Source organism: Acanthopagrus latus, chromosome 5 (assembly GCF_904848185.1).
Source record: "Acanthopagrus latus isolate v.2019 chromosome 5, fAcaLat1.1, whole genome shotgun sequence".
NCBI lineage: Eukaryota > Metazoa > Chordata > Actinopteri > Spariformes > Sparidae > Acanthopagrus > Acanthopagrus latus.
Genome location: NC_051043.1, coordinates 21,410,406 through 21,437,263, shown reverse-complemented (window position 1 = coordinate 21,437,263; position 26,858 = coordinate 21,410,406). Strand labels below are relative to the sequence as shown.

Here is a 26,858-nt window from a genome sequence, read left to right as displayed (position 1 = left end):
CACGAGTGCAACTTACCGGATCATGTGACCAACCGGAGGAGTGAAGGGAAGGATCCGATATCGGCTTTCAGCTGTCTCTTTCACCCTGAAGACGCCGGAGAAGGAGGACCAAAATGTGCACCAGGTGAGATTAACGGTGTTATTTTACCTGTCTGGTTTGCGCTCTGGTGTAACGGTTTTCTCACGTGCAGCTTTGTGCCGCTTGCTCTTTGAGCGCGTCAGAATCAGTGAAGGAGACTCACAAAAGGTTTCACTAAACAGGATATTCCCTCCCAGAGCTGTATAACTGATTTTTAGTTAAGTAGGCTTATGTAATCCATTCGTCATAGTTGGCCAAATGCTTAATTTCTTTATTAACTCACATGTGAAAGTAGAATAATCTTATCCTCTCATGTGGCAACAGGAGCTTGATCTTTACAGGATTCAGTTTCCACTAAAAGCGTCCACACAGTCAGTTTTGCATGGAAATCACTTTCATTCTTACTATACTTATTATCGTCAGGTGTCATATGATGACTGACGAGTGCCAAAATGTGACTTGTTAACAGATGTGTAAAATGATCATCCACTGTAAACTGCAGTGATTCCAGAGCACACTCTGTACAAAGTTTTGGATTTCAGTGCAATAAACCTTTAACACTCTTTTAACAGCTGAATTTTAAAGCAGATCTCAAAGGTCTTGCAGGTTTCCACACTTTGACCCACTCTATTATCATTAGCCTGCATTATAAAAGCTGACCTAAGGTCTAATTGCATCATTCTGTCTGCAGTGTCTTAGCTTTACCGTGTCAAACAGTGCTGACTTTGCTTAAACAAGAGGAAATAATAACTCTGGGTTTCCTCTCTGGGTTTTCTGTCCAGCGTCCAGCCTGTTGAATGGACCACCGACCTCAAGAATCAGAAGTAAGTATTAAGAGAAATGTGGCGCTTCCTCTTTAGCTTTCAGGGTGTTTGTACAGGATTTTGTGTATCTGAACAATGGGCTGTGTCAAATGATGGTATTTCCTTGTTTGTAGCTTTGATGGCATCGTGTTGGTGACCCAGAGCCATGACACACTGACATCCGAGCTTGAGTACCTGAAAGCACCACTGCAGGACTACAGCTCTGTGAGTTTCAACCTCACAAACCTGTGAAATGATGAATGTTCTCATCTGACGTTTCTTTGTCTCGTTCACACCCAGACTCTGTGTACACAAATGTAAAACACAGATTACTGCAGGTCATTGGAAATAAGACGGTGTGTTTATCATGTAGGACAGGAAAATAGACAATTGGATTGAGGAGTTATTGTAGTTTCAATAAATCCTGTATTGAATCCTCAAATCCCTCACATCCCCTTTGCATTGGTGCCCATTCTTAGTGAAAATGTGCACTATTAGCAGTAAATGTAGGTGATCTCCAACAACGGGTTGTGTAACGTGTTTTCTCAGGTATTGTTGTGTTATTTTCCTCATCTCCTGTCCTCTCTAGGTTGACAGTGGTCTGGGGGAGGAGGTGGTGATCCTGAGGGTCCCCGGTCTCCCTGGCAACCGCCTGGTGTTTGCCTCCACCGGCCCGGTAAACCGTGACTATGATGATGTCAGACGCTTCAGCGATGCAGCAGCCAACGGCATCAAACGGTCAGCGGATGGCAGCTGATTTTATTTTCCCTGTAGTCTCCCACGTTTCTGGTTTCACCTCTATGTTTCCCTGCTGTCTCACGCCTCTTTGTCTCTTTTCAGGGCGTTGAAAGCTGGCATGCAACGCCCCCTGCTGGTCTGCCCTCCACACAGGGATTATAAGAACAGCACCATGGTGGCTGCCCTCGGGGCCCTTCAGGCTCTCTACATGGTGAGAAAACACCGTAATTAATTCTCAGGGCCAGCGGCTACAAACGGTCTCTGTTCGCGCTATTAAAATTTAGTTTATGTGTCATGGGAGATATGACTTGTGGCGATAATCTTGTGACTTGTGGTCATTTATGTATATTCTATGGGGCAGTGTTTGAATGATGTGTGCAATGAACAGTTTAATTAAGAAAAAAAGGCTATTCGTTGCATAATGCATTCGTTGCAAAAAGCTGGGATAATCTCGCCTCTGCTGCATACATTTTCAGCAGTAATATGACATCCACCCCTGTGTCTTCAGGTGTTCCCTGCGATCAAGAATTAATTGCATTCATACACACAAGGTTTAAAGTGGTGAAGTAAACCTTTATCATGTCATCAGTATGAATATGAAATGGAGAGCCCTCAAAACGTTAGGGTGTTTGCTTTGCCCAACATCAACAGAATCCAGTTGAAGCTCAGACTTTAGACAAATATCCACCACTGTCTATGTACGTGTCTGCTATAATTCAAGTTGTAAACTGTCTATCTTAGCTGTAACTGTATGTATCTAGATGGCAAACATTTACTCACTTGTTTCTTTTTTCCCCCCTGCGAAAGCCGCTGGAAGTGAGGGAGGCGAACATTAAACCCACCGACTACAAGGCATGTGTGCTGGGGCTGTGGACACCTCAGCAGGAGGAGGGAAAGAGACTGGTGGAGCTGGCTGAGGCCCTGGAGAGTGGCAGGTGGGTCGAATACTTCACCTCATTTCCTGCTGGAGTTGTCTCGTGTTCTGATGTTCACTTGTTCAACCAGCTGTCCTGTTTCTCCTCATCAGACTGGCCTGTCGGGACATTGGAGGCTCAGACCCAGAACGTATGGCTGCGCCCCGTGTGGCTGAGTATGTCCAGGAACTCTTCAAGGACAGCCCTGTGCAGGTAGTGAGAAATGTTGAATGAGAAACCGAATCACAGGATCCTTTGTTTTTATTTTTAGTCATCTAGTATTCCTCGTCAGAAAACGTGTCAAATATTTTAGCCAGAGTCTGGGACAATTGCATGGGTGTTCTTCAGTGACATTTATTGCCATTTTCCTGGCCCCAGTCATAAGAACGTGCGCATTCATTACCCTTTAGGTCGAAGTGGTGAGCGACGTGAAGGTTCTAGAGAAAGAGTATCCCTGTCTGGCAGCAGTCAACCGCTGTGCAAACAGTAGGAGAACATCTGTCACTCATTTACATTACACAGATTTTCATAAGATTTTTTAAGAAAAGATTTCTGCATACTTACTTACAGTGTCCTCCTCACACAGGTGTACCTCGTCACCAGGCCAGAGTAATCCGGCTGCAGTACTGTGGAGAGGGACCTATCCAGAAGACACTCATGTTGGTGGGAAAGGTGAGCAGAAGTCTTCCAAATACGCAAAATGTCAGCGTGACGGCTATAGGACATCTAAAATGTTTGAGTTGATTTGATTGTTCCAGAGGATTGTTGAAAACTGCATCACTTTTCACAAACAGATGCACTTTCATGACTTAAGTAAAGCTGCAATCATTAGTCAGTTGGCAGAAAATTATTCTGCAACTATTCTGATGATCAGTCAGAAACTGAAACTTTCTTAAAACATTCACAGTTTCCGGCTTATTAGATGTGCAGATTTTAAGCACTTGTTTTACATGACAGTAAGTTAAATATATTTTGGTTTCTGCTGGGCAATCAGTACATATAAAGAAGTTTCCTCTGGATGTGGGAAATGTTATTCAAGCAAATAATCAGATTATGAAAATAACCGTTGGGTGCAACCGTCATTTTGATTTTATCAAACTGAAATTTAAGGATTAAATGTTGTTCAGCTGGTTAGATGTTGGCCTCAAATTTGCATGAATTATATCTGCATAATATACAGTTTGCCTTTCATCTGATGTTTCTAGGGCATCACCTACGACACTGGTGGAGCAGACATCAAGGCTGGTGGCTTCATGGCTGGGATGCACAGGGACAAGTGTGGAGCTGCTGCTGTGGCTGGATTCTTCCAGGTGAATGATGCTCCAAATCTGTACCTGAATAATACATGTTTAGGAAGCTTTTTACTGCAAGTCCACATGTCGGGACTTTGATGAAGCATTTGGCAATTTTAGACAAGGATGCAAATGTACTGGATGCAAAGATATGAATATTATTTGGAGTAGTCCTCCATGCAGGCAACTATTTTGTCCTCAGAGAAAAAAAAGACTGGACATATAGTCTAATTCATGTTCTTGGAACTTACCAAGAGTTAAACATTTTAACCCAGCATGTTGAACTTTAAGTTTTTTGCATTTTGTTTTAAGTTTGCAGAACTCCTCCCTATCTAACCCTCCTCCTGCTCTGTAGATTGTGGCCAAGCTGAAGCCAAAACATTTGAAGGTTGTCGGCACCATGGCCATGGTGAGGAACAGTGTCGGTGCAGGTCAGTATTATTCACTTTGTTCTTTTCTTACATGTTCATGTTTACATTTCTCTAAGTGTGATCTGTGTTCTAGCAACTTCTCTCAAGCGACTGTGTGTATGTGTGTGTGTTTTCTTAGACTGCTATGTGGCCGATGAGCTGGTGCTTTCTCGTGCGGGTCGCAGAGTGAGAGTGGGAAACACAGACGCTGAAGGACGTATGGTGATGGTGGACCTGCTGTGTGAGATGAAGGAGAAGGTAACATCTTCAAAAAAATATTTCTTGACTAATTTGTTCATCCTAAGCACTTTTTCTGCATGTCTGTCCTCTCTCATTCTGATCATCTGTGTCTTCAGGCGGTTCGTGAGATTTCTCCTCAGCTGTTCACTATCGCCACTCTGACCGGTCATGCAATCAGAGCCATGGGACCGAACTACTCTGTGAGTACTGCTGAAACACAGAAAACACAGCCACTTACTGAGAATGCAAATAATCCACCACTGCAGGAAAGATTGTTTGTACTAAATTTAGTTCTGAATTTGTCGTCATAGATCATCATGGATAATGGACCGGCCCATCGCAACAAAAATGCTGCTCAGTGGCAGAAAGGTGAGAAAATTCTTCTTGGATATTTTGGCAGTTTTTATTTCATTTACATATGTTCACTTTTTATGAATTAGCATGAAGACAGCAGTGATGCAACAGATACTGATGCATTGTGGTCTTGGGTTTAATACCTCTATAGTTAGTGGGTCAGTGCTTCAGAAAGCTTTACTTCCCCACATCACTAACACCTCTTCTTGATCTCTCATGCAGCTGGAGAGGTGTTGGGCGATGTGTTCGAGGTTTCCACCATCAGACGAGAGGACTATGAGTTCCACAAGGGCAAGTCTGAGTACGAGGATATCCTGCAGTGCAACAACCTGCCGTCCTCAGCTACACCTCGAGGACATCAGACCCCTGCAGCCTTCCTCATCATGGCCTCAGGCCTCGACAAGGTGCTCACACATCTTCCGAATGAGTCATCATTGTTTATGAAATATACAATAAGGAAGAAGTGCAGTGATTGACATGTTGCTTTAATTTGAAATACAGCATGGTGTGGATTCTGACAAGCCTCTGCCATACTCCCACATTGACATCGCTGGGTCCAGTGGTCCTTTCCCCGGTGTCCCAACAGGAGCTCCCATCCTTGCCATGGCAACCAACTACATCTTACCTGATGGTCTCTAAACAGATACCTCCAGTACAAAAAAATTGCAATCTCCAAACTCCATCCTAATGCACACTTGTGACCGTCCAAATATAAATGAAATCCCTGTCCCAACACATAATGCAAAATGTGCTTCGTGTTCCACGTCTGACATTCCTTAACACCTCAGAGTGGTTTACAGCAACAATGTTCTTTACTGTTTTTTAAAAATCTTGTGAGATCAATCCACGCCAAGTGTCAATTGACCCTGTTCTTAAGTGGCCTGAATCAATATATACTCAGGGGTTTAACAGCAGTATAAAAATACTATCCATTTTATATTTGTGTCTGTATGTGTGCGACTAACCAGGACATGGTTGTGTGACATTGTGTGTGTGAGTCAAACCAAGCACTCTGCACTGATCAATAAAACAAAATTCAAATTATGTCAGTGTTGTCTTTCCGTACCAGAGACATGTAAGTTATCACAGGGAAAAGAAACAAGACACTTGAATGTCACCGTTTTAACTAAGAAAAACATAAAGAGAGTGGACATATTGATTAATAAATACATGAGTCGTGACTCTAAAGTTGTTACCAGATATATATTTGCACATGTGTCCACTCACTCACATAAACTGTGTATATGCAAACACATCAATACATACACACATTTGGGAGAAAAGCTTTTCAGAAGAGCCTTTTGTTTGCATGAAAACAATTTTGTTGCTGCAGTTTTGTTTGTTTCGGCCTGGGTAAACAAGAGTAGTTAATCTGTGTAAAATGTATGATCCTTACAATATACTACAGGTCATCTTATCTTTATTTTCAGTAAAACCAACCTTATCCATTGTCAATAAAATTGTAAATCCCCCCCTTTTTTTTTACATGGGTTAAAAAATCTATCACGTCTCATATCACCCCCCCCCCCCCAAAAAAAAACGAACGAAAGAAATTACTGAATAAGTGTCATATTCCAGCATCTGCTTTTTGAAACTTAGACATATAAATTAGATTTTTATAGTGTTTTGTATTTCTATTATAATTGCTTGAATTAACTGTATTTCACATTTTAGTCCACTGTATATTACTGTTTTCCCTATGATTTGCCTTTCTGGGTATATTCTTAGATTTCGTATGAGGTTTTCTATAGTGATGATAATGATTTTATCTATATTGCACTCTCAAAATAATAGTTTCTAATAATAATAATAATAATATAGAAACTGTACAACATTTTATGGCAAATGATGCATCAGTTTGTGTCTAGAAAACGGAGCACACAATGTAAACAAAATTATATCTTAAACAAGCGTATTGTTATAAACAGTTACAACACATAAATCACGGCAGACCGAGTAGTACTGAGAGATTATTGGACACCGTTTACGTCAGAGTCCTCTCCAATATGGCCGACATCACTCCCCACTTGTTCCAGGCGGTGGGAGGAGCGGACAAGTACACGGAAGTGACGCAAAGACGCCGAATCTTTAAAACCTGACGTTAGCGCGCGCTTAGCAGCTCAAACCCTCCGTCTTGCAGTGAGAGTGTGTCTGCGTGCTGCGCCTCTGCTAGCTAACAACACAAAGGCTGAACTTTTAGAGGAGTCTGTCTCTGTCCTTACTCGCTTATATCTCAAACTGCAGCCTCCATTTTGACGGAGTGACGCTACAAGGCGACAGAAAACTCTCTTCGTTTGAATCTACGCAGACCTAAACTTCCACAGCCACCATGTTTGAGGCTCGTCTGGTCCAGGGCTCCATCCTGAAGAAGGTGCTGGAGGCTCTGAAGGATCTGATCACAGAAGCCTGCTGGGACGTCAGCTCGTCCGGCATCTCCCTCCAGAGCATGGACTCCTCTCACGTCTCCCTGGTGCAGCTCACCCTGCGGCACGATGGCTTCGACTCGTACCGCTGCGACAGAAACCTCGCCATGGGAGTCAACCTCAGCAGGTGAAGCGAACACCACACACAGATCCTGTAGCCAGAAAACATTCAAGTCGTATTATTTGGCTTAGATGAGTTCCGTTGCTAGCTAACAGAAGGAATGAAGTGTCCGCTTCGTGTTGTAGTTTGACAGGTCGAGTTGGCAAAGTTTGGCAGCTGCCAAAAAGCTCTGTATTTAAACCTAATAGCTGTGTGTTTTCTGAGCGGGTTTAACTCTTAAAGCAAGCAGCTAACGTTACACACAGCCACACGGTCGTATTATTTGAGGGTCTTTTGTTAGCACGAGTTAACGGCCCGTGTCCAATATCTGCAGCTCACAAAAGAGGGTGGCCATCTTGGCGGTTTTGCCCGGGCATGTCTCTCTCCTGGACTCCTCCAGCATTTATCCCTTCTAACAGCCATTTAGCCTTCAGACAGAGCCGGCTGTACATGTGATATTCATAAATAAGACCACTGTTTTTTCATTTATTTGGCAAAGATCACATATGACGCAGCTACTCTTATGATTACGTCGCGACGTCATTTGAGCGCCAAATTCTCCGCGGGAATTGTTGTCGAACCCGGCAAATTCCACTTCCGTTTCCGGTTTCCTCGCTTCGTAACGTTACATGTGTGCTCTGGATGAATTAAATTACCGAGCTGTGATGTTTTTTGTTTTTACTTCAGTACACATATTTTATATTAACTTAGATCTGAATACGTTTACTTTACTTTGGTTGTGAAGCATTATCAAATTAGTAAAAAGTAAATAAATTGATCAATCAGCTCAAACAAAACAATTCATGAGTTTTGATAAATCATGATAATTTTAAGTCTTTCTTTCTGTAAGTTAAACGATCTCAAATTTCATAAATGGTGATGAGTAAATCTCACTTTTTACTCTACAAACTTATTAAGCTTACATTTAAGGTAGAGCCTCAATGCTAAAATCCTGAGTGACATTAATACATAATTGCATTCAGACATAAAGGTGTAATATTTTATTTATAACAGGCATTACTTGTGTCTTATGTATAATGACGATTTGTTTGTTATTTGAGAATACAAAATGTGCTGCTTGGACAAGTTCTCACTTTTTCCTTCCTGTCATTCCCATACAGTATGTCAAAGATCCTGAAGTGCGCAGGAAATGAAGACATCATCACCCTCAGAGCAGAAGACAATGCAGACACACTCGCCCTTGTGTTTGAGACACTTAGTAAGTTCTTCACTGTAGTTTGTGGAATCAAAAGTGGTGATGTTCTACTTCACACGTGCCGTTTAGCCATTTGTCTTAAACTTTGCTGTTTATCTCTTCACTAACAGATCAGGAGAAGGTGTCAGATTATGAGATGAAATTGATGGACCTGGACGTGGAGCAGCTGGGTATTCCAGTAAGTAAATGTCTGGCTTTTCCTTGTGTTTTGCATCAAACGTACTTTTCATTCACACTGTTCCTGACCTCTGTCCCTCTGTTGTCCTTTCCAGGAGCAGGAGTACAGTTGTGTGGTGAAGATGCCCTCTGGGGAGTTTGCCCGTATCTGCCGCGACCTGTCACAGATCGGTGACGCTGTCATGATCTCCTGCGCCAAGGACGGAGTCAAGTTCTCCGCCACAGGAGAGCTGGGCACAGGGAATGTGAAGCTGTCCCAGACCAGCAACGTAGACAAAGAGGATGAGGCAGTGAGTATGAATGATGGACTGAGTTAAAAATCTGATTTGGATAACAGTGGAACCACACAATAAATCTGGCCAGTATCAGTGGTAAATAAACAAGAAGCTACAGAACAGAAATACCAGATATGTTTTTATTAATGGTGTTGCCATTGCAAAGTTTGTCCACCAGAGTGCACTGTTGAGTATGTAAAAGGAATACTTGCCAATATAAAGGGAGTAAATGATGGAGAAAAATGAAAAGATGGCAAAAAAGAATAGAAATTTGTAGACTGTATGCGCTCTGTTCAGATTTCACAGAAAACATGTGACCAAGAGTTCAGTGAGTTGATAACTTCTTTTTATTTTTTTTAGAAACTGGAAAATTTCCATTATTAAGAATGTTTTAAAGAATTTGTTCAAATCATTCATGCCATTCATTTCCATTTGTTCCCAGAGGCAACTATTTAAAGCAGAAACAATTCTATTTACAGGAATATTCTCTTTATTTTGAATCCCAGTGTTTACTAGTCTTACTGGGGTCCACAAAAAGCAACAATAAAAAGGCAAATAATCACATATTATAAGACAATATAATGCATTCAAAGACAGTTACTTGAGTAAGAAGATGTGTGGAATAACTCATATTAGGTCATAAATAGTGGTAACCTGTACTGGAATAATAGTCTAGACACAGCAGCAGTAAATAAATCAAACTGAACAATGATCTGGTTTTGATCCATTTGATGGTGGTGGGAACTAAATTCCATGAGAAGAACCTCTAGTCCTCATCATACAATTCGGTTTTTAGTCTGACACGACAAGCTACTTGAAGCTCTCACCTTTTGTCTGCACAAAGACAATTGGATTGATTATTAATGCTTCAATCCTTTTTATTTGTACCTTTCTGATGGCATATCCTAAGTGTTTGACGATTCCCTTTTATCTCCTGTCGGTAGGTTACCATTGAGATGAATGAACCTGTTCAGCTGATCTTTGCCCTCAACTACCTGAACTTCTTCACCAAGGCCACGCCGCTGTCAAAGACCGTCACACTCAGCATGTCTGCTGACATCCCCCTCGGTAAGAACAGCTGTCACTTTAAAAGTGAAGTTTTGATTTGGGGTTGTAATGTTTTTACAGACGTTGTGACCCTAACTTGACTTTTTTTGTCTTCCTACAGTGGTGGAGTACAAGATTGCTGATATGGGACATGTCAAATATTACTTGGCACCCAAGATCGATGAAGAAGCTTCCTAAGTTGTATCTAACAGCCCAAAAAGGAAGAATAGAGAAAAGCCGGCGACTGGGACTTGTCCTGAGTGATTGGAGGGCTGAAGTGATCTGGCTATGATCACTGAGGTCTCTGATGTCCGCCTGTCTAATGAGATTCACAGCGGGAGGTGTTGTGTCAACTTTGATTCAGTCAGCCGTATGAATGATGCCATCTGTGTGATGTGACGACACTGCAGCTGCTCTGAAGTGGACTTCAGAGCGACTGGCTGTGGCCCAAATTGCCCCGGTGTAAATTTCATCACTTGTTCGCTCCACTTTGGTGTCTCTCTCTCTCTATTTTTGCCCGTTTTGGGAAATCTGGTTTCAAATATCCCATTCCTTCTTGTAGATAATGCATTTGTAAATACTTCCTATGGTGTTACTGTCAGCCAACCCCAAATGTTTTTGTATTCATTAATTCAATCCAAAATAAATAATCCAAGTGGTTTCCAATATCCCTTTGTGTTTGTGACATATGTGGACTTAAGCTGCACATAAATTAAAATGAAAGAAGGCACTCACAGGTCTTAAAAGTGACTAAAGTCAGACTTATTTTTAATAACGAGTCTCTAAAATCGTTCAGCTGTGAGACTTTGATCACACAGAAAACCAGTAGTCCTGCTAATGATCACCCTTACACTGGATCTCATATTTGCCTTCTGCACTGAATTCTGTTGGGGACCAGTCTTATTTTAAATTAATTTTATTCACTTTGTACTTGGCTTGTGCTCTTTTTTTATGGAAGGCAATCTAAAACTGCCCCTTGAATCTGTTAAAGGAAAACATTTTTGGAGGTGAATTGCATTTGTGTAAATGCAGTAAACCCCCCTCTTTAAACATGACATGATGAAACTTTATCAGTTTACACTGACATTTATTTTGCATCCTTGGGCAGTTTTGCCCAGTTCATACACAAGTCATAGTATAGTTACACATATGGCGCGTGTTCATTTAAACATATCGAACTGTTAGGACTACAAAACCACAATGTCCTGAGATTAATATCTTATTTAGCAACACACTGATGTGTCAGAATCTGCCCCTAAAAGTAATGTAAAGATGTTTTTATTGCATTTTAGTTTTATCAAATGGAAGGTAAAAGGTGCAAGTGTGAAAGGTAAAAGAGCAAGTTAAGTCTAAGTATCTCAGGTTATTAAGTAGAGGAGTAGATGTCGCGCTGTCCCTCTGTTGCTGCTGCAGTAACCAGAAGGAGCCACCAGGTGGTTCACTTTTACTACACTTCTGTGTGAGAGAGGAACATCAGTCACTTGTTAAGTTATATTTGTGAAATGAGTTATTGTGAAGAAATGTACTCAACCTGTGCTTATTTTTCATTGGTCAGTTTTCCTGGATGAAAAAGTTGAAAAGTTAAACAGAATGAGAATATGAATTTGGTTCTCCAGGATGGAAAGCGCCTCAGTCACTTGACATTGTATTGATAATCTGTTTATACCTAATGCTGTGTGACCGTCAGCCAGAATCAAGGACGTGCCATCTGTCTCATCGTGTCATTGTATTACTCAGTTACTCAACCAAATCACAGGGATTTTTGACTTCTAGTGCTCTGGACAGAGTTTGTTGGAGTCTGGCAGCTTGTCATGCAGCTCAGTGAGCAAACATGCAGTCAGAAATACCTGAGAGACCATCAGTCTGTCATCAGTCAGTCTGACTGTCAGTCTGACTGTCTGCAGTTGGCTGATGTTGACTGTGTTTCAGTGCAGTTGGTCATATATGCTACAGTCAGACAGTTTTAATCCTCTCAAAGCTCTAATCCGACTGGCTGCCACATCTGGCCCTAATCTGAACTGCTGTACGGAGCAGAGTTGACAGTGACATAATGTGAAGTTACATTCAGCAGCTTATTCTTTGGTTTGTCTGCTGAGTAGTGTGGTAAACAGACGTGAAGCTTGATGAATACTATGCTAATGGCTACAACCTGTTAGCTTGGTTTATTTTAGTTTGGCTAAGCTAATAGACTGGAAATGGGGAAACAATCTTGTAGTCAGCTAGCCTCACTCTGACTAAATGTTGAAAAAGACAACTAAGTAGTACTCTGAGGTTCACTGACACGGATATGATATCATGTATGTTTAACCTGTTGAAAAGTGAAGTATAAAACAACAACTTTATGAAAGTAGGTTTATGGGCAGGACTTGTTCATGCTAACAAGCAAACATGAGTCCAGGCATCAGCACACTGAACCAGTAATTGAGAAAATAGTCAGCAGATTAATCCATACTGAAAATAATCATCAGTTACAGTCTACAACCAACTAAAATGCTTAAATTGCTTTTAATTTGATGAGTCGTAAAAATATATAATCATATTTTCTTGGATACTTTTTACTTGAAGTACAGTTTTGTGATTATACTTAATATTCTACTGAGGTAACATGTTCAGTGTTGGACTGTTATCACTAGTGGGCATGCAGAGTTTGTAACCTCTGGACATAGCCAGGCTGTTTACAGACTCTTTATTCTATGCTAAGCTAAGCTAACTGGTTGCCGCTGCAGCTTCACACATTATGCCATAACTAGCATTCAAATTTGAGACTGACATCAATCTTCTCGCCATCTAATTAAATCTTGGCGAGAAAGAGAATGAATGTACTTCACAAAATGTCAAACTTTTAGCACACCTTCATCCATCCATCTGACTGTTTCTTCCGCTCCCATTGAGAGGCAGTCGCTCATTTTCCGTGCCGCCACTATAAAATGAGACTTTGCTCTTAGCTGCCCTGGTTGTATAAGGAGTAAAAGCAGCCTGAGGTAGAGACAGTGGAGCATAGACAGAGCAGATTATAACATCGCAGTAGATTGCCTGCCTAGTTTAATCCCAGACTCCTCTGGAATATCAAAATTCATGTGCTGAAAGGCCTGGGCCCTAATGAACTTGCACCCATGCGGCTGGAAAAGAGGATTGTGTTTTGTGGATTTTTTTATACCAAATACACTTGATATCGTTTTTCATAATTCCTAATATCTATATTTCAGTTTGAGTTTCTAAATCCATACCAGCTATCCGCGGCTTTCCTCTTTGGACCGAAATGTTCTTGAAGTCTTGAGGGAAGGTGCACTCCCAGTATTTTATTTTCTAAAACACTATGTACCGCAGCCGTGGGTTTATCTGATGGAGCCACAGATACGGGAAGAAATATGTGCCCTGAGATGCAGAGCAGAGAAAAGAGATGGGACTGTCATCTTAGGAAGTGACCGATAAAGCAGAGCGACGGCACAACCATTTAAGCTGCCTCAATATTTAATTAACCACCGCCTCCCAGGTTAAAATTAATTACTTCCTGGAACAGAGCAGCGCGGGTCCAACCTGATTGGGGTTTCCGCTTCTGAATTGGCCACAATTTCAGACTGCAACCTCAGACGTGCTTCATAAAGACGAATAATGTCAGAGATCTAATTATGAGTTATATTTAATTGCCGGAGCAGATTTAGGCCATTCAGACAAAGTGTCTTCACGCAAGAGCCGCAGAAGTTTGAAACTTACATCAGTCGAGTTCATAACTTAGTTTAGAGTTAGAGTTAGTTTATAAGAACTGTACACAACCGTCTAATCCAAAGAGTGGATCACTATCCAGTCGTGATTTAACAGTAGCAGAGAGCTGCTTCTTATCTGTTGCATTTCTCATTAAATCAGATGAGGCAACACAACACAGAAGTATTACATCAACAATTGTGTTAGTGCACCCTTTCACAACAAATTAATCTGGAATTGCTAACATAAGAGAGTAAATGGCATTAACCCAAAATAAAAGATTAGATAATGTATAATGAAACAAAAACACATGAACATGTTTATATTATTTATAAGGTAGCCAAGATTATGTAGCCAAAATAAGTACAACAATAATAACCATACCATTGGCATTTTCATTGGTTCCCTAAACCTCATTAGTAGTTGTGTGTTGCCACTCCTAGCAAAGATGACATACTTGTACTTAACTTTAATTTTAAGTAGTTCCAATGCAGGACACATTACGTTGTAGGCGAATGAGTAATCATTGAACCTTTCATGGTTTCATACCCAGATGTGATTTAATCTGTCTTTAAATGACAGAAAACTGATTTCAACAATAACTTTTGAAGGTGTCACTGTGGGTTACTGAACCTATGTGTCTGAACATTGCACCTTTTAAATAGCAAGAAATATATTGTGCCGTTGACGTTAGACAAGGTTTTTTGCGGTAGAGTCACTTTCTGCTGCCCTAAGATAATAAAATGCCGCCTCAGTGTGCCTGACCACACCTCACTTTAAGAGAAACACACCCACGGGTGCACAGGTGGGCGTGAGCACATTTACACAACGTGGTCTCTGGACATGATGATGACAACTGCGTCGGTCTGAGTTAACAATGACACTTGTGGCACTGTGTGTGTGTGTGTGTGTGTGTGTAGTGTAAGATGGAGCCCTGTAACTCTGGCAAACAAACTACTTCAAAGCTGAGTCATGCTAAAGGACACTGGCTGAGGTCCTCTGACCATAAAATAATCCTGATCTTTAAACTGATCGATCGGTTCAACAGAGGTGTACTTGAAATCATCATTGTCCTCAAACATGCACATTATCTTGTGTTACTGTGTGTTCCTGTGGTAATAGTTTAAAGGCTGTCAGGAGTGTTTTAAACCCTTTGCCACACTAACAATGAACTGCATCACAGGCTTTAATCCAAAATTTCATTTGTGTTTCATAGCTCATTTTAATGTTTCTCAGTGTACTTACATTGAGCTTGAATGTAGCCTGTTGTATTCAAGTGAGCCTGATCTCTACAGTCTTATCATGAGGCTACATTCCTGCATCTCTCTCTCTCCCTCTCTCTCTCTCTGTCTTCTGTCTCTGTCTAGCCTTTAAATTGCTTTCTGGAGGCAGGGGATTTTGGCCGAGGAGATAAGGGGAATGGGATGAAACACTCTCGCTGGCTGTCTCTCTCTGCGAGGCAGTGGGAGTCTTCTGAGCGCCGTTCTTTTACTGAGACGTAAAAGCGAGTAGCGCTCATCCTCTGGGTCAGGGTGGCTGAGAAGATGTTTCAAACCTTATCAGCAACAAAACAAACATGGACAATGTCAGAGCATACAGTGCACTCTCGCTTCCTCATGTATGACACAGATGCTGCAAGAACGGCCGAAGATCTCTTTGTTTTTCCTCCTGCTTTTATGTGCACCCTCCCGGCTTCTCTGCGCTGTCAGTCAGTCACGTCCTGGAGGGTCGATCCCCATTCCAACTCTCAGACCTGACATTCTCTTACGTAAGCCTTCAGAGCTCTGCTGTCTCTCCACCAGAGCAGGTCTGCATGGATTATTGATGCCAGCGCAGAGCAGAGAAGGCATGCCACATGGCAAGGACACGGCAGCCACACACACTGTGTAATCCACCTGCTGCAAGCAAATATTTAAGGCTCCTCTTTCTATTGCAAAAAGATTTGATGGGGATTCCCTCATTTTATGCACACAACAGCACCTCCACCTCCCCACATTGCATTCGTATGACCCTCCTCCTCCTCCCATTCTTCCTCCTCCTCCACCTCCTCTTCCTGCATGAGCTTTGATTTCACTCAGCGTGCCACACAGCTGACACACATGTATTCCTGACTGTGCTCCGCGTGTTGAAGTCATCCCCGCATGGATTAGCATAATAATGGGATGTCCTCTTTGTCCCTGTTTTCTGTCACTCAGATTTCACAGCAGCGAGGGAGAGGAAGAGGACGAGGCGACGCAGATGGGGAGGAAGAGGGAAGGGAAGTGCAGAGGCGGAGGAGTCAGCCCTGCTGTAGGCGGAGAGTCACACCTGAGTGCTATTGGCACAGGTGGGACAAAAAATCAATATGGTGGCCGACCTTGATTTGTTCTTGACGACAACTGAAAGTTGCGCCGTAGTGACACCAAACCAGGTTTAAATGTGTAAATCCTTGTTCCTACATTTCCTCTTCAATCCATAAACCTGATTAAAAGATTTTATTTGGAGAATTATTTTTTTTCCTGCCTTAGTGAAAGAAATCCATAAAGTTTTTTATGGGCAGTTATTCTGTTTGATTGCGCGGATATCAAAACACTTTACATATGATTATTGTTATTATTGAAACTTTGTGTCACCAAAACTTTGCATGAGTGATAATAAAATGACAGCCATGTTTTCAACTGGTTTCAACATGGTTTATTTAGCTTATATATATATCGGAAAATGTTCTCAAAAAGCTTAAATAATAACTGCTCAGTCCATTGTCAGAAACTATATTGATAACTGATTGATCGTTAAAATGTAAAATGTCGCTAACATTTACTGATTCCAGCTTCTCTATTGCAAAGATTTGCTGCTTTGCTTGGTCTTGTTTAATAGTAAACACAGTATTTCTAAGTTTTGTGCTGTTAATTGGGCAAACACAACAGACAACTTGACAAATACCGACCCTAAGACTGGACTGGAAGTCAAACTGAACCTACAAGGGGATGATGTGTCTGGTGACAGTCAGAAAAACACCAGTTAGAGGAATGAGAGGAGGAAACAAGTCAGGAGAGAAGGAGCTGATAAGTTATGAAAGACACTGGTTAGGGCCAGTAAAGCTGATGTGACACAGGTGTGGAGGGATAACCAGACTGTGGAGGAGGAAAACAGACAAAGAAGGGAAGTGGACAGTAAATCACCACACACAAGGAGAGAACCTTCAAAATAAAACAGGAAATAACTGAACTAAAAACCAAATAAGGAAATGTTGAAAAATAATTCAGTCACAGTTTTTGTACCAGCAGCATGTGAAATTCATTCCACTTTTCTTTTTTTTTAACTTTACGTATCTTCTTCCTTTCCCCTCTTTTTTTCTGCACAGTCAGATCTTCGTCCCTCTTCATCCAGGGATGCCTCGGCTACTTTGCTACTTAGCAACTGTTTCCACGGCTACAAAGTTGCTCCCTGTCTCACTCCCACCCTGCCTCCCCCAGAAGTCGCCAGTGTCCGTGTGCTCCTTTGTGTCCACTTCCTCCAGCCTGGCGATGACGTAAGTGTATTAAGGAGGGTATAGCGAAGTGTCTGGGGTTTTAATATTTGTCTCGTGCTCGGGAGAAGACATTATCCAGCTCTGTGGTTCCTCTGCGGGGGGAGGTGGTTGTTATCTTGATGCATCTGGGCCTCTTATTGGTCCGCGGAGGGCTGTAGAAAGTGTATTGATGAATGTGACAACCTCTTACCAATTACGCTCAGGCACTTTCGCTCTGTGTTAGCCCGGGTGTCAGTGTGCTCTGAGACCGTCATACCTCAGCACTAATGTCACTGAGACAAATTGCAGCTCATCGCAATAATAAACTGTTCCTCACACACACTCTGGAGGAGAGCGGATGAATCTTCGGTTGAGAAATGTGTCCCAGGAGTCACGTGGAGATAAGAAAATAATAAACAGTAGAGGCTTCTGGGTACATTCAGACATGAATGCAAGCGATGGAGCTACAGATCTATTTATATCGCATCTAAAAATAGACATTCTTCTCCATAGAGACATGAAATCCTTCTGAGCGGCGAATAACTCTCGAGCCGCTACTGCTGCTGTTGTGTGCGCGTATGTGTGTGTATCTGTATGTGTGTGTCTATGTATGTGTCATTCTTCCGTTTCATCCAAAGGTGAAAGGAAATAACCGGCTGCATCACTCCTGCTGCGAGGCTCCTTCTTGGGGAATCTCCACTCTCGCTGTCAGCCTCCAGCAGACAGGGATTTTTATAGTGCTTTGAAGATCGACCCCACCTCCCCCCAACACCTCTTTCTTCTTTCGTGGTGATGGCTTGAAGATGACAGACACGGCGTATAGATTCATGCCCATTAGTTTACAGTAGCAAATGGGGGGGAAGTGAGCGAATCCATGGATAATCTTGTGGTGGGAGGGAATCGTCTAGTTGACGCAGAGAAGACTCTAAGTTTACCTCCTTGGCACAAAAATTGTCTTATGTGCAAAAGTGAAAAGTGCATTATGTCTAATGTGAAAGTAGACCTATGATGCTTTTGTGTATTTTTGGTTGTTGTGCATGTAAAAAAGTGCAGGAGTTCCTCTCTTCCAGGAAACACTGCTCCTGAGACGCCCCGTGAGAAGTCTCAACTTTAATTCTGTGACTTTGTGACATCATAATATGTCACTAAGTCACACATTTGCATTATTCATGTTTAGTAGGTAAGGATTTGCCTAAGGATTGGCACAGCAGCCCTATTGTGGTTAGCGGTGCTGGGTCAGACATGTTTGAACTGACCAATCAGAGCAGACTGGGTAAATGGGGGGCGGGCACAAGGAGCTGAAACAGTGCTTTTCAGTGGTGATGCCTTGAACATGTGGATAACCCTACTGAAACACTGGGTAATGTCAATTTCAGTAATACTAATTTGCCTGTCTGATGTTCGTTTTAAACACATCTAATTAGCCTACATTGGTTTTGCTTTTGAAATAAAAACTGTCTCTGGGTGCCAGCCAACTGTAGAAATTACCCAGGTATCAGTGGGAAACTATTTGTTATCAAAGGAAAACTAGAAAACACACTTACACTCGACACTACGCCGCCCGCAGATAATATAGATAGATGATTATTAATCTCATAAGGACAGTGCAGTCGTGCATTAGCTTCATCACATAAATCACACACGAATGAGACGCGCTGAGGTGAGAGGCAATAAGAGTAGACTTTCTGTTGCATTTGTTTCCTGTTTTGTTGTTTTGTTTCCTGGGTCTCAAATGATGGACAGTTTTTCCACGTTGATATCGACCAACCTCGGGCGTTAATGGATATTCGATTTTGAGTTTCTATCCAGCACTGGATGTTGATATCAAGCTGATATTGAGTTGTGATGTCAACCTCATTTTAGTTCCAACTAAAAACCTAGTTTACATCTGTCCAACATCAGTGCAACACCTCTCTGGTGCTAAGCTGACGTCCGTTGCCAGCTGGGTTCTGTAATGTGTTTGCGGGAAACCTCTAGAGGACACACAGACAAACGACAAACTGAAGGACAAACATGAATAAATGAGCTGATAAACATAACAGCAGATGCTTCCATTCAGCTGTACCCTGTGATTCAATGGAGCAACTAAAATCCAATCATCATGCTCTGTCACAGTCACAAAAAAAGTTTAAGGGACACAACGGCACAATAAGTATTAAATACTGCTGTGTGTCCAGTAAGAACACAGCGTTGCCTCCACATCTGTCCCTCCTCTTCTTCAGAAGAGACTATGGATGTCCTTGGGGGGGACCAGCAGCTGATTTAAACAGCCCTGGTCAACCATGTTATATCCCCCAAGGATCAGAGAGCTGCAGCAGATGTTCGGCCAGAGCTGTTTCCATCATGTGTATTCTGCGTGGGTTCAGACGGAGCTGACCCTTGCACTGATTGTTTGTCCTGCTGAGCCCATACTCTCTGATACCTGCTATCCTTCCTCACTGTGAGGAAGACAAATCGAATGCTCTGCATGTGCATATGTATGTGCATTTGCGTGTGTGTGTGTGTGCGTCCTTGTGTGTTTGCATGGCAAAAAAGAGAGAAAAGAGGGGGAGAGGAGGGGTAAAGAGTTTGAATGTGTGTGACTCCCTCTCGTGTAAATCCTCGCCCTCTCCATCGCTCACACGTTAAGATGCTGTCCCCCATCGCTGGCCTCTAAGTGATGCACACCCAATGAGAGGAGACGCAATTATTTGTGTGGTATCAGCTGTGAACATATTGTGCGTGTGCGTGTGTGAGTCTGTGTGTGTAAAGTGGAAAACAAGATGAGAGAGGACAGGCGGAGATGGAGATGGAGATAACGGTCGAGACAGAAAAAAAAAAATCACTTTGTTAAAAGCCGCTTTAGAGATAAGAAACTTTAAGAGAGTTATAATCTCCCCCCTGAACCTCTGACCTTTTTCAAAGAGACCTTGTTGTATTGAGTTGCATATCCACAGCTGATTTATAATCAGCGGGTAATTTTCTCACCCAGCTGTGTCAGGAGGTGTGTCTGCCTCGGAGATTACATGTTGATTGTCACTTATGACGAGAAAGTTTATGTAAAGCAAGTGTTTTTTGTCCGATCGTGTGATGCAACCGTTTAGCAGTAGTGTTATTTAAAAAGTCAGTAAAATTTCCAAAGCATAAATGTTGTGTTACCATGACATTCAAGTGTACAAACTGTTAAAACATAATAAAATAAGCATTAAGCATAATCTAATAGCAAAGCTGTTTGTGGTACTGGACAACCCACTCGTCAGAATAAATGCTAGCAAGGGGCATTCCTGCGGATATGTTGAAACTTTATATTTCTTTATGTTGCAGTTTAAGGTAAGTTTTTGTTAAAATGCTTTATTTCATGTTGTAACAACGCTTTGCTAATGGTCTGGTTAGCTTTAGACAAAAAAAAAAGGGTGGAGAAAATACCTTCGCTTGCAAATGTCTCATTTTTTAGTATTTAAATGTTTCTGTCTATTTAAGAAGTTCTCGTGGTTCAGACACACCAAACTGACGGCAGAGGATATGCAACAAAGGACGAATGCTGCGTCGCCTCCTGTCACCTTTGTTTCCGTTGAAAACCTGCACTTGAACACACCACAAGGACTGCAGCCGACGCCCAGCCTGCTTGGATGTTCTGCATGCCATGGCGACAGGGCTTAAGGGGATTTTAAATTTTCCGTTCTCATGGACTGATTCACTAAACCCAGTAACCAATCAATTCAACTTGGTCCTTTGGCCAAAAAGGCTTCGACATGGGCCGGTGGTCACAGACGCTCGTAGACAGCCCTGACATTGGCCAGCAGCCAACCGTCAGCCTGGTGTGTCGGGGCATTAGAGTACTGAGAAAATCACCATCACACGGAGGACGAGCTTGTGAAACCACCAAACGCTCCAGATCTGCCACTGCACTGGTAGTTTTACTTAAGTGACAGACATGAGTACCGGCTATGTGTACATACCGGCTGTCTACATACCCCAAACTGACTAATCAGTAAGGTTGGGCGAAATTGATGGCTTTGTATTGAATTCCTCCGTTTTGTTGGTGTTATGTGTTGTGTGCTTGCAGTGCTGAATGATTTTATGTTGGAATTTGTTTAAAGGTACCTGAATCTGTCAGGACCGCTGCAGGGATTTTTGTACATGTGGTGTATCAGCCGACTCCAGGTGATAATTTCCCAATTTGTGTTCCTCACATCTACGTCCAGCATCTTTATGTGAGACAGAAGGAATTCAAAGAGAAGGAATTCAGAGCGGATGCTACAGACAGAATTCTGTTTCTAGTAGACATGCTGGGAGCTAACGCAGAAATTAAACCCCACATGACTGTGTTTTTCTCAACGTGCCCTCTTCGGTGCTTTCGAGGCTCTTGGGGGAACATACGGAAATGTGTCTTCAGCTTTGGTGGCTAAAAGGAGGCAGTTTTATTAGTCAGATGGCCTTCTCCTCGTTCATCCTGCTGGCTATTTACATTTCTTGGCTGTTCATCATGCAATCAGCGTTATGTGTGAGGATGCTTGACCTGGCTTGATTGCTATTTAGCATCGCGCTGCAGCCTCTCTCCGTCTCTCGCTCCCTCTCTCTGCTCCGGGCAGCTTCACGGAGAGCCAAGGTCGGCCAAATTGATTCAGTTCCTCACCAAGCGCGCGGATTCTCCAACAGGGCTGTAATTGCATTTCTGTACCAATCACTCTAATGACAATCACATACTGTAATCTAATGCAACACACAGGCGCGCTCAAAGGACTCCCCTGTCTCTGCTTGACACGCTAAAATTGGTCACAGTGATCTCGAAGAAGAGGAACGATGAATGAATAAGACCAAAATAGAAGACGATTTTTATTTATTGGGCGATGAGATGAGATTCAGGTACTTGACTAGTCTAGTGCGTCTATCCTCTTTCTTCATGAATGTTATATGATCATCAGATCTCTTAGGCTTAGGCTCCCCTATGTAGTATATTAGCAGTTTATCTGTTTAATACACTTAACATGATTACAGGTGTGTGTAATGTATTGCCTTTAACTCATTAACAGATCATACATTTTGGAAGCTTCATTGGAAGGTAAACATGGAAATATCCTCACAGTTTTTACAATAATAGGCCATGTTACATAGAATTTTAGTCTGAAAGTGTCTATAAGCTGCTTATGAATGCCAGGAAGAGGGGCTTAGGAGAAGCATTACCTGCTGCCACAAGGTACTGTGAGTGGTTAAAGGAACAGTTCACTCAAACATTTAATTTCAGTCCTTATCTGATCATCTTCATGCTGATGGAGGGTCAGGTGAAGTTTATTAGTCTGCAAAACATGTTTTGGAGCTTCCCAGCAAAACAGAGTTGCAGCGTTATCTCATAACAGTGGTAACAGATGGGGAGCTGGAGATCAAAAACACCCCCAAACAGACTCACATACAACTCGTCTCTGGAAGCCCCGACATCAGTAAATTGATATGAATAGATGTTATTTACCAGCTCCACGCACAGTCGAGCTTCTGCACCCACTTCAGATGGTGTTTGCTTTTATCCCGGCTTTTCATCTTAAGCATTTTCAAATTAATTTGGATTTCTTGGCTTCCACAGACTTAGATTACACGAGGCTAGTCTTTTTTTCCCCCCCATCGACTTCAGCTGTGCAGGAGAATGCTGCGACTCGGTTTTAGCTGTGAGGCTCCAGAAATGTTTCGCCGACTGTGAAACTTGACCCGACTCTCCGTCGGCGTGAGGGTGAGCAGATATAGACTGGATCTTCTTTTGTATGAGAACTGTTCCTTTAAAGTGATATACACAGAATGATTAGACTGTGTAGTGAAGATTAATGAAGCCATTCGTTTAAAAAAAAAAACAAAAAAAAACAACCCTTTATTAAGAGATGTTATAGGCTATTATTATACCAGAGAGGAGGACATTCACCACTACTGCAGCACAAGAGAGGTGAAGGATAAAAATAATGTAAAACACACACACACACACACACACACACACACACACACACACACACACACACACACACACACACACACACACACAAACTCTTTTCTTGTGCTGCGGACCAGCTGTGGTCCAGGTGTTCAGCCTCCTGCAGGTGATTTTAGGGAGAGTGAACTCTGCTGGCAGCCTGTTGACTTTGTCCTCTTCTCATCATCATCATCATCATCATCATCATCATCATCATCACGCTGTAAAAGATGACGGTCCACTTGTTTCCTCTCTGACTGCACCCCTCCCTCCACCCCACCCACCTCTCTATATCTCCGTGTGTGTGTGTGTGTGTGTGTGCGTGTGGATGTGTGTGCGCGCATTCCTTCGCATCCAGCGGAGCGGCAGTCGGAGGTTGCGGGTCCGCGCAGAGAGGACACACTCGGGCAGTGAATCAGCCGTCGGTGTTCGCCGTTACAGCACACGGACAACATGCAGGTAAGACTCGAGCCTGGACATCATGTTTCTGTTCTCGTTGGCGCGACGAGGCGACAGGTTGGAATGATCTTTTTTTGTTTTGGTTTGGTTTTTTTTGCTTTTGTTTTTTTCTGCGCCCTAAGTTAAATCAACAGCCTGGGTCTGCTCGCCAGGTTTACTTGTTGGCGATAAAAAAGATAATGGTATTTTATTTCCTGCTTCCCTCGGCGCCTCATCTGCTCCCACTTTTGCTGAAAGCTGAGTTTGGGAGTGAAGTTATGTAATTGCAGCCCTGCTGGAGGCTGAGGAGGAGACGCTCCTCTGCAGACGGCTTCCAGCAGCAAGTGTCACTTGGAATCACGTCTTCGACACTTTCCTCCTTCTCGCTCCCTTCCAAATGGTTTTTAATTTGTATTTTGTATTTTGTATTTTTTTTTAAGCGTGCGTGCTTTATCTGATGTGCGTGGAGATTCCTCCACATGTGGCGGCAAGTGATACACGCGTGACTTTAAAAAAAATACGGCTTAAAATCCGCACAGTTTGCCTTAAATCCTCAATTCTGAGAAGAGGGGGAGATTGTTTTTGTAATTCTGCCTCTGCTCTGAAACAATTGAGCAGATCTGTCCTCAGCAACAAGCAGCCTCTGAGTCTAAATCCGAGATAATAGACTGTAAAGGGAAAGCCCAGCCTCCCTGAAGTGACTTTCAACACCTTGCAAGGCAGGGCTCATTATAACGACCCAGAATGATCTGCTTCTGGCTGATGTTCCCATCTCAGTGAAGGTTCTTCATGGTGGGCTGGGAAACAAGGACAACCTGTCTGTGCAGATGCAAGTGAAGTTCTTGTTGGAAGGACTGCAGCTTCTCTCTCACATGGTCGTTCAGGAGCAGAGAGGAAGCTTCGACCTCTGGTTTCATTTCAGAGATGTTTTCTCTGTGCACAGATGCAAACACTAGATCACTGGCAGCAGGCGCACGCACATCTGCATGAGCGCACGCAGCTCTGTGTGTGCTTTGGTTGTGGCAGGACGGTGGAGCCTCTGTGAATGATGAGGCTCATCATTAATCACTCAGAGAGTCAATCTGTCAGTCAGTGAATCGGTTGATCAGTCAACATAATCAGTCGGAGGGCTGAGGTCTGCAGGCTTCAGTGTGTGTGTGTGTGTGTGTGTGTGTGTGTGTGTGTGTGTGTGTGTGTGTGTGTGTGTGTGTGTGTGTGTGTGTGGTTTGTAGCACATATGTGCACTTGTTTCTGTGTTTTCCACATCTTCGATTCATCATGCTGTGTGTGCTTGTTGGTGATGGCTTCAAATAGCTGCAGCCAGTGATCTGATGACTGTTTTTGCCATCAATCGGTTAATCGTTTAGTGAACAATTTGTCTGCAAATTTAGAAAAATGGTCAGTCAAAAAACATTTTTGCCAAAAATAACAATTCAGTGATAATCAAAATCATTGCAGATGAGTTTTCTGTAGAGTGATAGATACCAGCCACCCGTATACGCCAGATTTTTTTCATTAAGATTGATGCATTATTCTCTGAGATATGAATGAAAATGGCAAATAAGCTGAAGCAGATTCTAGAGGAGGATGGTTCCCAGACGGCCACCGGGTGCTGGCCATCTGAGAGCGTCAGTATTTGATGAGCTGGGAATGAGACTCAGAAATTATGAGTACAAAAAATAATGATTAATTATCTTTCTGTAGAGTTATCTATTTCAGATTCAAAGAAAGTGAGAAAAGAAAATCCTGGATCGTCCCCTTTATCCAGATCTGAACCCCGTCCTCCACCTTCAGCAGTTTTTGTGTAATCCGGCTGACAAACCAGCCAACCTAGCTGCCAACAAACAGAGAGACACAGGCAAAAACAAATCTCCTGTGCAGAGATAATTAATCATTCTCGCTCACTAATCTATTCATTTTCTGAATTAATCAATGAATCATTTGAGCAAAAAATGTCTTTAAAATGCTAACAAATCATCATCTTTGTGAAGCTGGATTCAAGCAATGTTTGGCATTTAGACTGAAAAATGGCTTCAACAATTGATTAATTATAAATACAGTGGCAGATTAATGATCTGTTGATTGTTGCAGCTGTTCAGTCTCTTTGTTTTTGGGTATCGCTCACGGCCATATACGTGTTTAACATTTACAGTCTCTTTCTGAAAAATGTTGTATAAATTATTGGCATGAGCAGCCGTTATTAGCAGCAGGGTGACACCTGCCATAATCATCAGAGCAGCAGCTCTCCTCCAATATTTTGATTCCTCTCTTTTGTGCTCTCTCTGGTTATCGACATGCAGGTGTTTGAATTAAATCACGCTGTGAGCCATCCGAGTTGCTGATATTTGAGGTTGTGACTCACTCAGTTTTGGCAAAAAGAATGACTGCATGTAAGATCAACAGTGGTTTGTAGTTGTTTGCTCATTCTGAGTCAGTTGAGTGAGATCAGAGCGGCTGTCACAAAGAGTCCTAACGCATCTTCATACAGTATTCAACATCATTGTGTTTCGGATTTGTCATCGGGTTAAAAAAAGCTCCACCTTGGATTTGGTTAAGTGATCTCATGTTCACAATCAGCTTGCGTCCACTTCTGCTATCAAATGTTGTCTATGTAGCCAAAGCCTGATAAATTTTATTCCTCTGATCCGCTGAGCTCCACTGTCCTGCCAAGAGTAGATCCTACTGTTAAACCCTTATAGCTGAGTGAGGTCCGCTTTTGCCAGCTGTTTTCAGGAGTGATTTATAGAAACGAAAGTATGTATTTGTAAACCCTAAGGGACTTACATCTTCAGTAGGAAGAAATGAGCTTTGGGCGAGGCTGGTGAACGTGGAAAAGGGTAAAAAGTCGGAGTAAAGCTTGATATTATCGTTGTGCATTTTGGAATTACAGCGTTACTATTGGGTTTACACTTGAAGCTGTGTTGGCTACATGGACACCAAGTAGGGAACAAAGAAAACGTGAGAAAGTAAATGATGAAGACATCATAGGAGTTGAAGAAAGCTTCACGAGCCCACTCCTTTTTTACACACATCCTTCTACTCACTGCTATCACTCTGTATCACAGTGACTGAATGACCGTCAACTCATCAAATAACGACAATAGCAAAGGCAAAATAAGTTCAACCCAATCTCCAAAATAAAGCTTCATAACATATGTTCCTGCAAACCATGGATGTGCTGAAAACGTACATTTCTTTATGTTGCAACTTTTTGTTTCTTTAGGTTAA

General features: G+C 42.3%; 3 protein-coding genes across 4 annotated transcripts in view; all 3 read left to right on the top strand.

Moving 5' to 3' along the window:
- The first annotated feature begins 5 nt into the window (after positions 1-5).
- zgc:152830 (uncharacterized protein LOC767682 homolog) lies at positions 6-5,874 on the top strand. Its single transcript, XM_037097158.1, has 16 exons — positions 6-124; positions 862-903; positions 1,017-1,107; positions 1,472-1,620; positions 1,723-1,831; positions 2,428-2,555; positions 2,648-2,747; positions 2,945-3,020; positions 3,121-3,206; positions 3,740-3,844; positions 4,182-4,257; positions 4,376-4,494; positions 4,593-4,676; positions 4,788-4,845; positions 5,053-5,234; positions 5,332-5,874. The coding sequence occupies exons 1-16, from the start codon at positions 114-116 to the stop codon at positions 5,467-5,469; spliced, it is 1,554 nt and encodes a 517-aa protein (XP_036953053.1). The 5' UTR covers positions 6-113; the 3' UTR covers positions 5,470-5,874.
- Positions 5,875-6,943: 1,069 nt separating this feature from the next.
- Positions 6,944-10,736, top strand: pcna (proliferating cell nuclear antigen). Its single transcript, XM_037097160.1, has 6 exons — positions 6,944-7,380; positions 8,475-8,572; positions 8,680-8,747; positions 8,842-9,036; positions 9,966-10,089; positions 10,190-10,736. The coding sequence occupies exons 1-6, from the start codon at positions 7,160-7,162 to the stop codon at positions 10,264-10,266; spliced, it is 783 nt and encodes a 260-aa protein (XP_036953055.1). The 5' UTR covers positions 6,944-7,159; the 3' UTR covers positions 10,267-10,736.
- Positions 10,737-17,143: 6,407 nt separating this feature from the next.
- kcnip3a (Kv channel interacting protein 3a, calsenilin) overlaps positions 17,144-26,858 on the top strand; it is a 47,970-nt gene continuing 38,255 nt past the window's right edge. Inside the window, exons 1-2 of one of the 2 annotated variants that reach the window (XM_037099451.1) lie at positions 17,144-17,281; positions 23,551-23,651. In XM_037099451.1, the coding sequence (XP_036955346.1) occupies positions 23,646-23,651 (6 nt within the window). In that variant the 5' untranslated portion in view covers positions 17,144-17,281; positions 23,551-23,645. Of the gene's footprint in view, positions 17,282-23,445; positions 23,652-26,858 lie in introns of those variants that run through there. The other variant, XM_037099452.1, reaches the window with a different exon arrangement.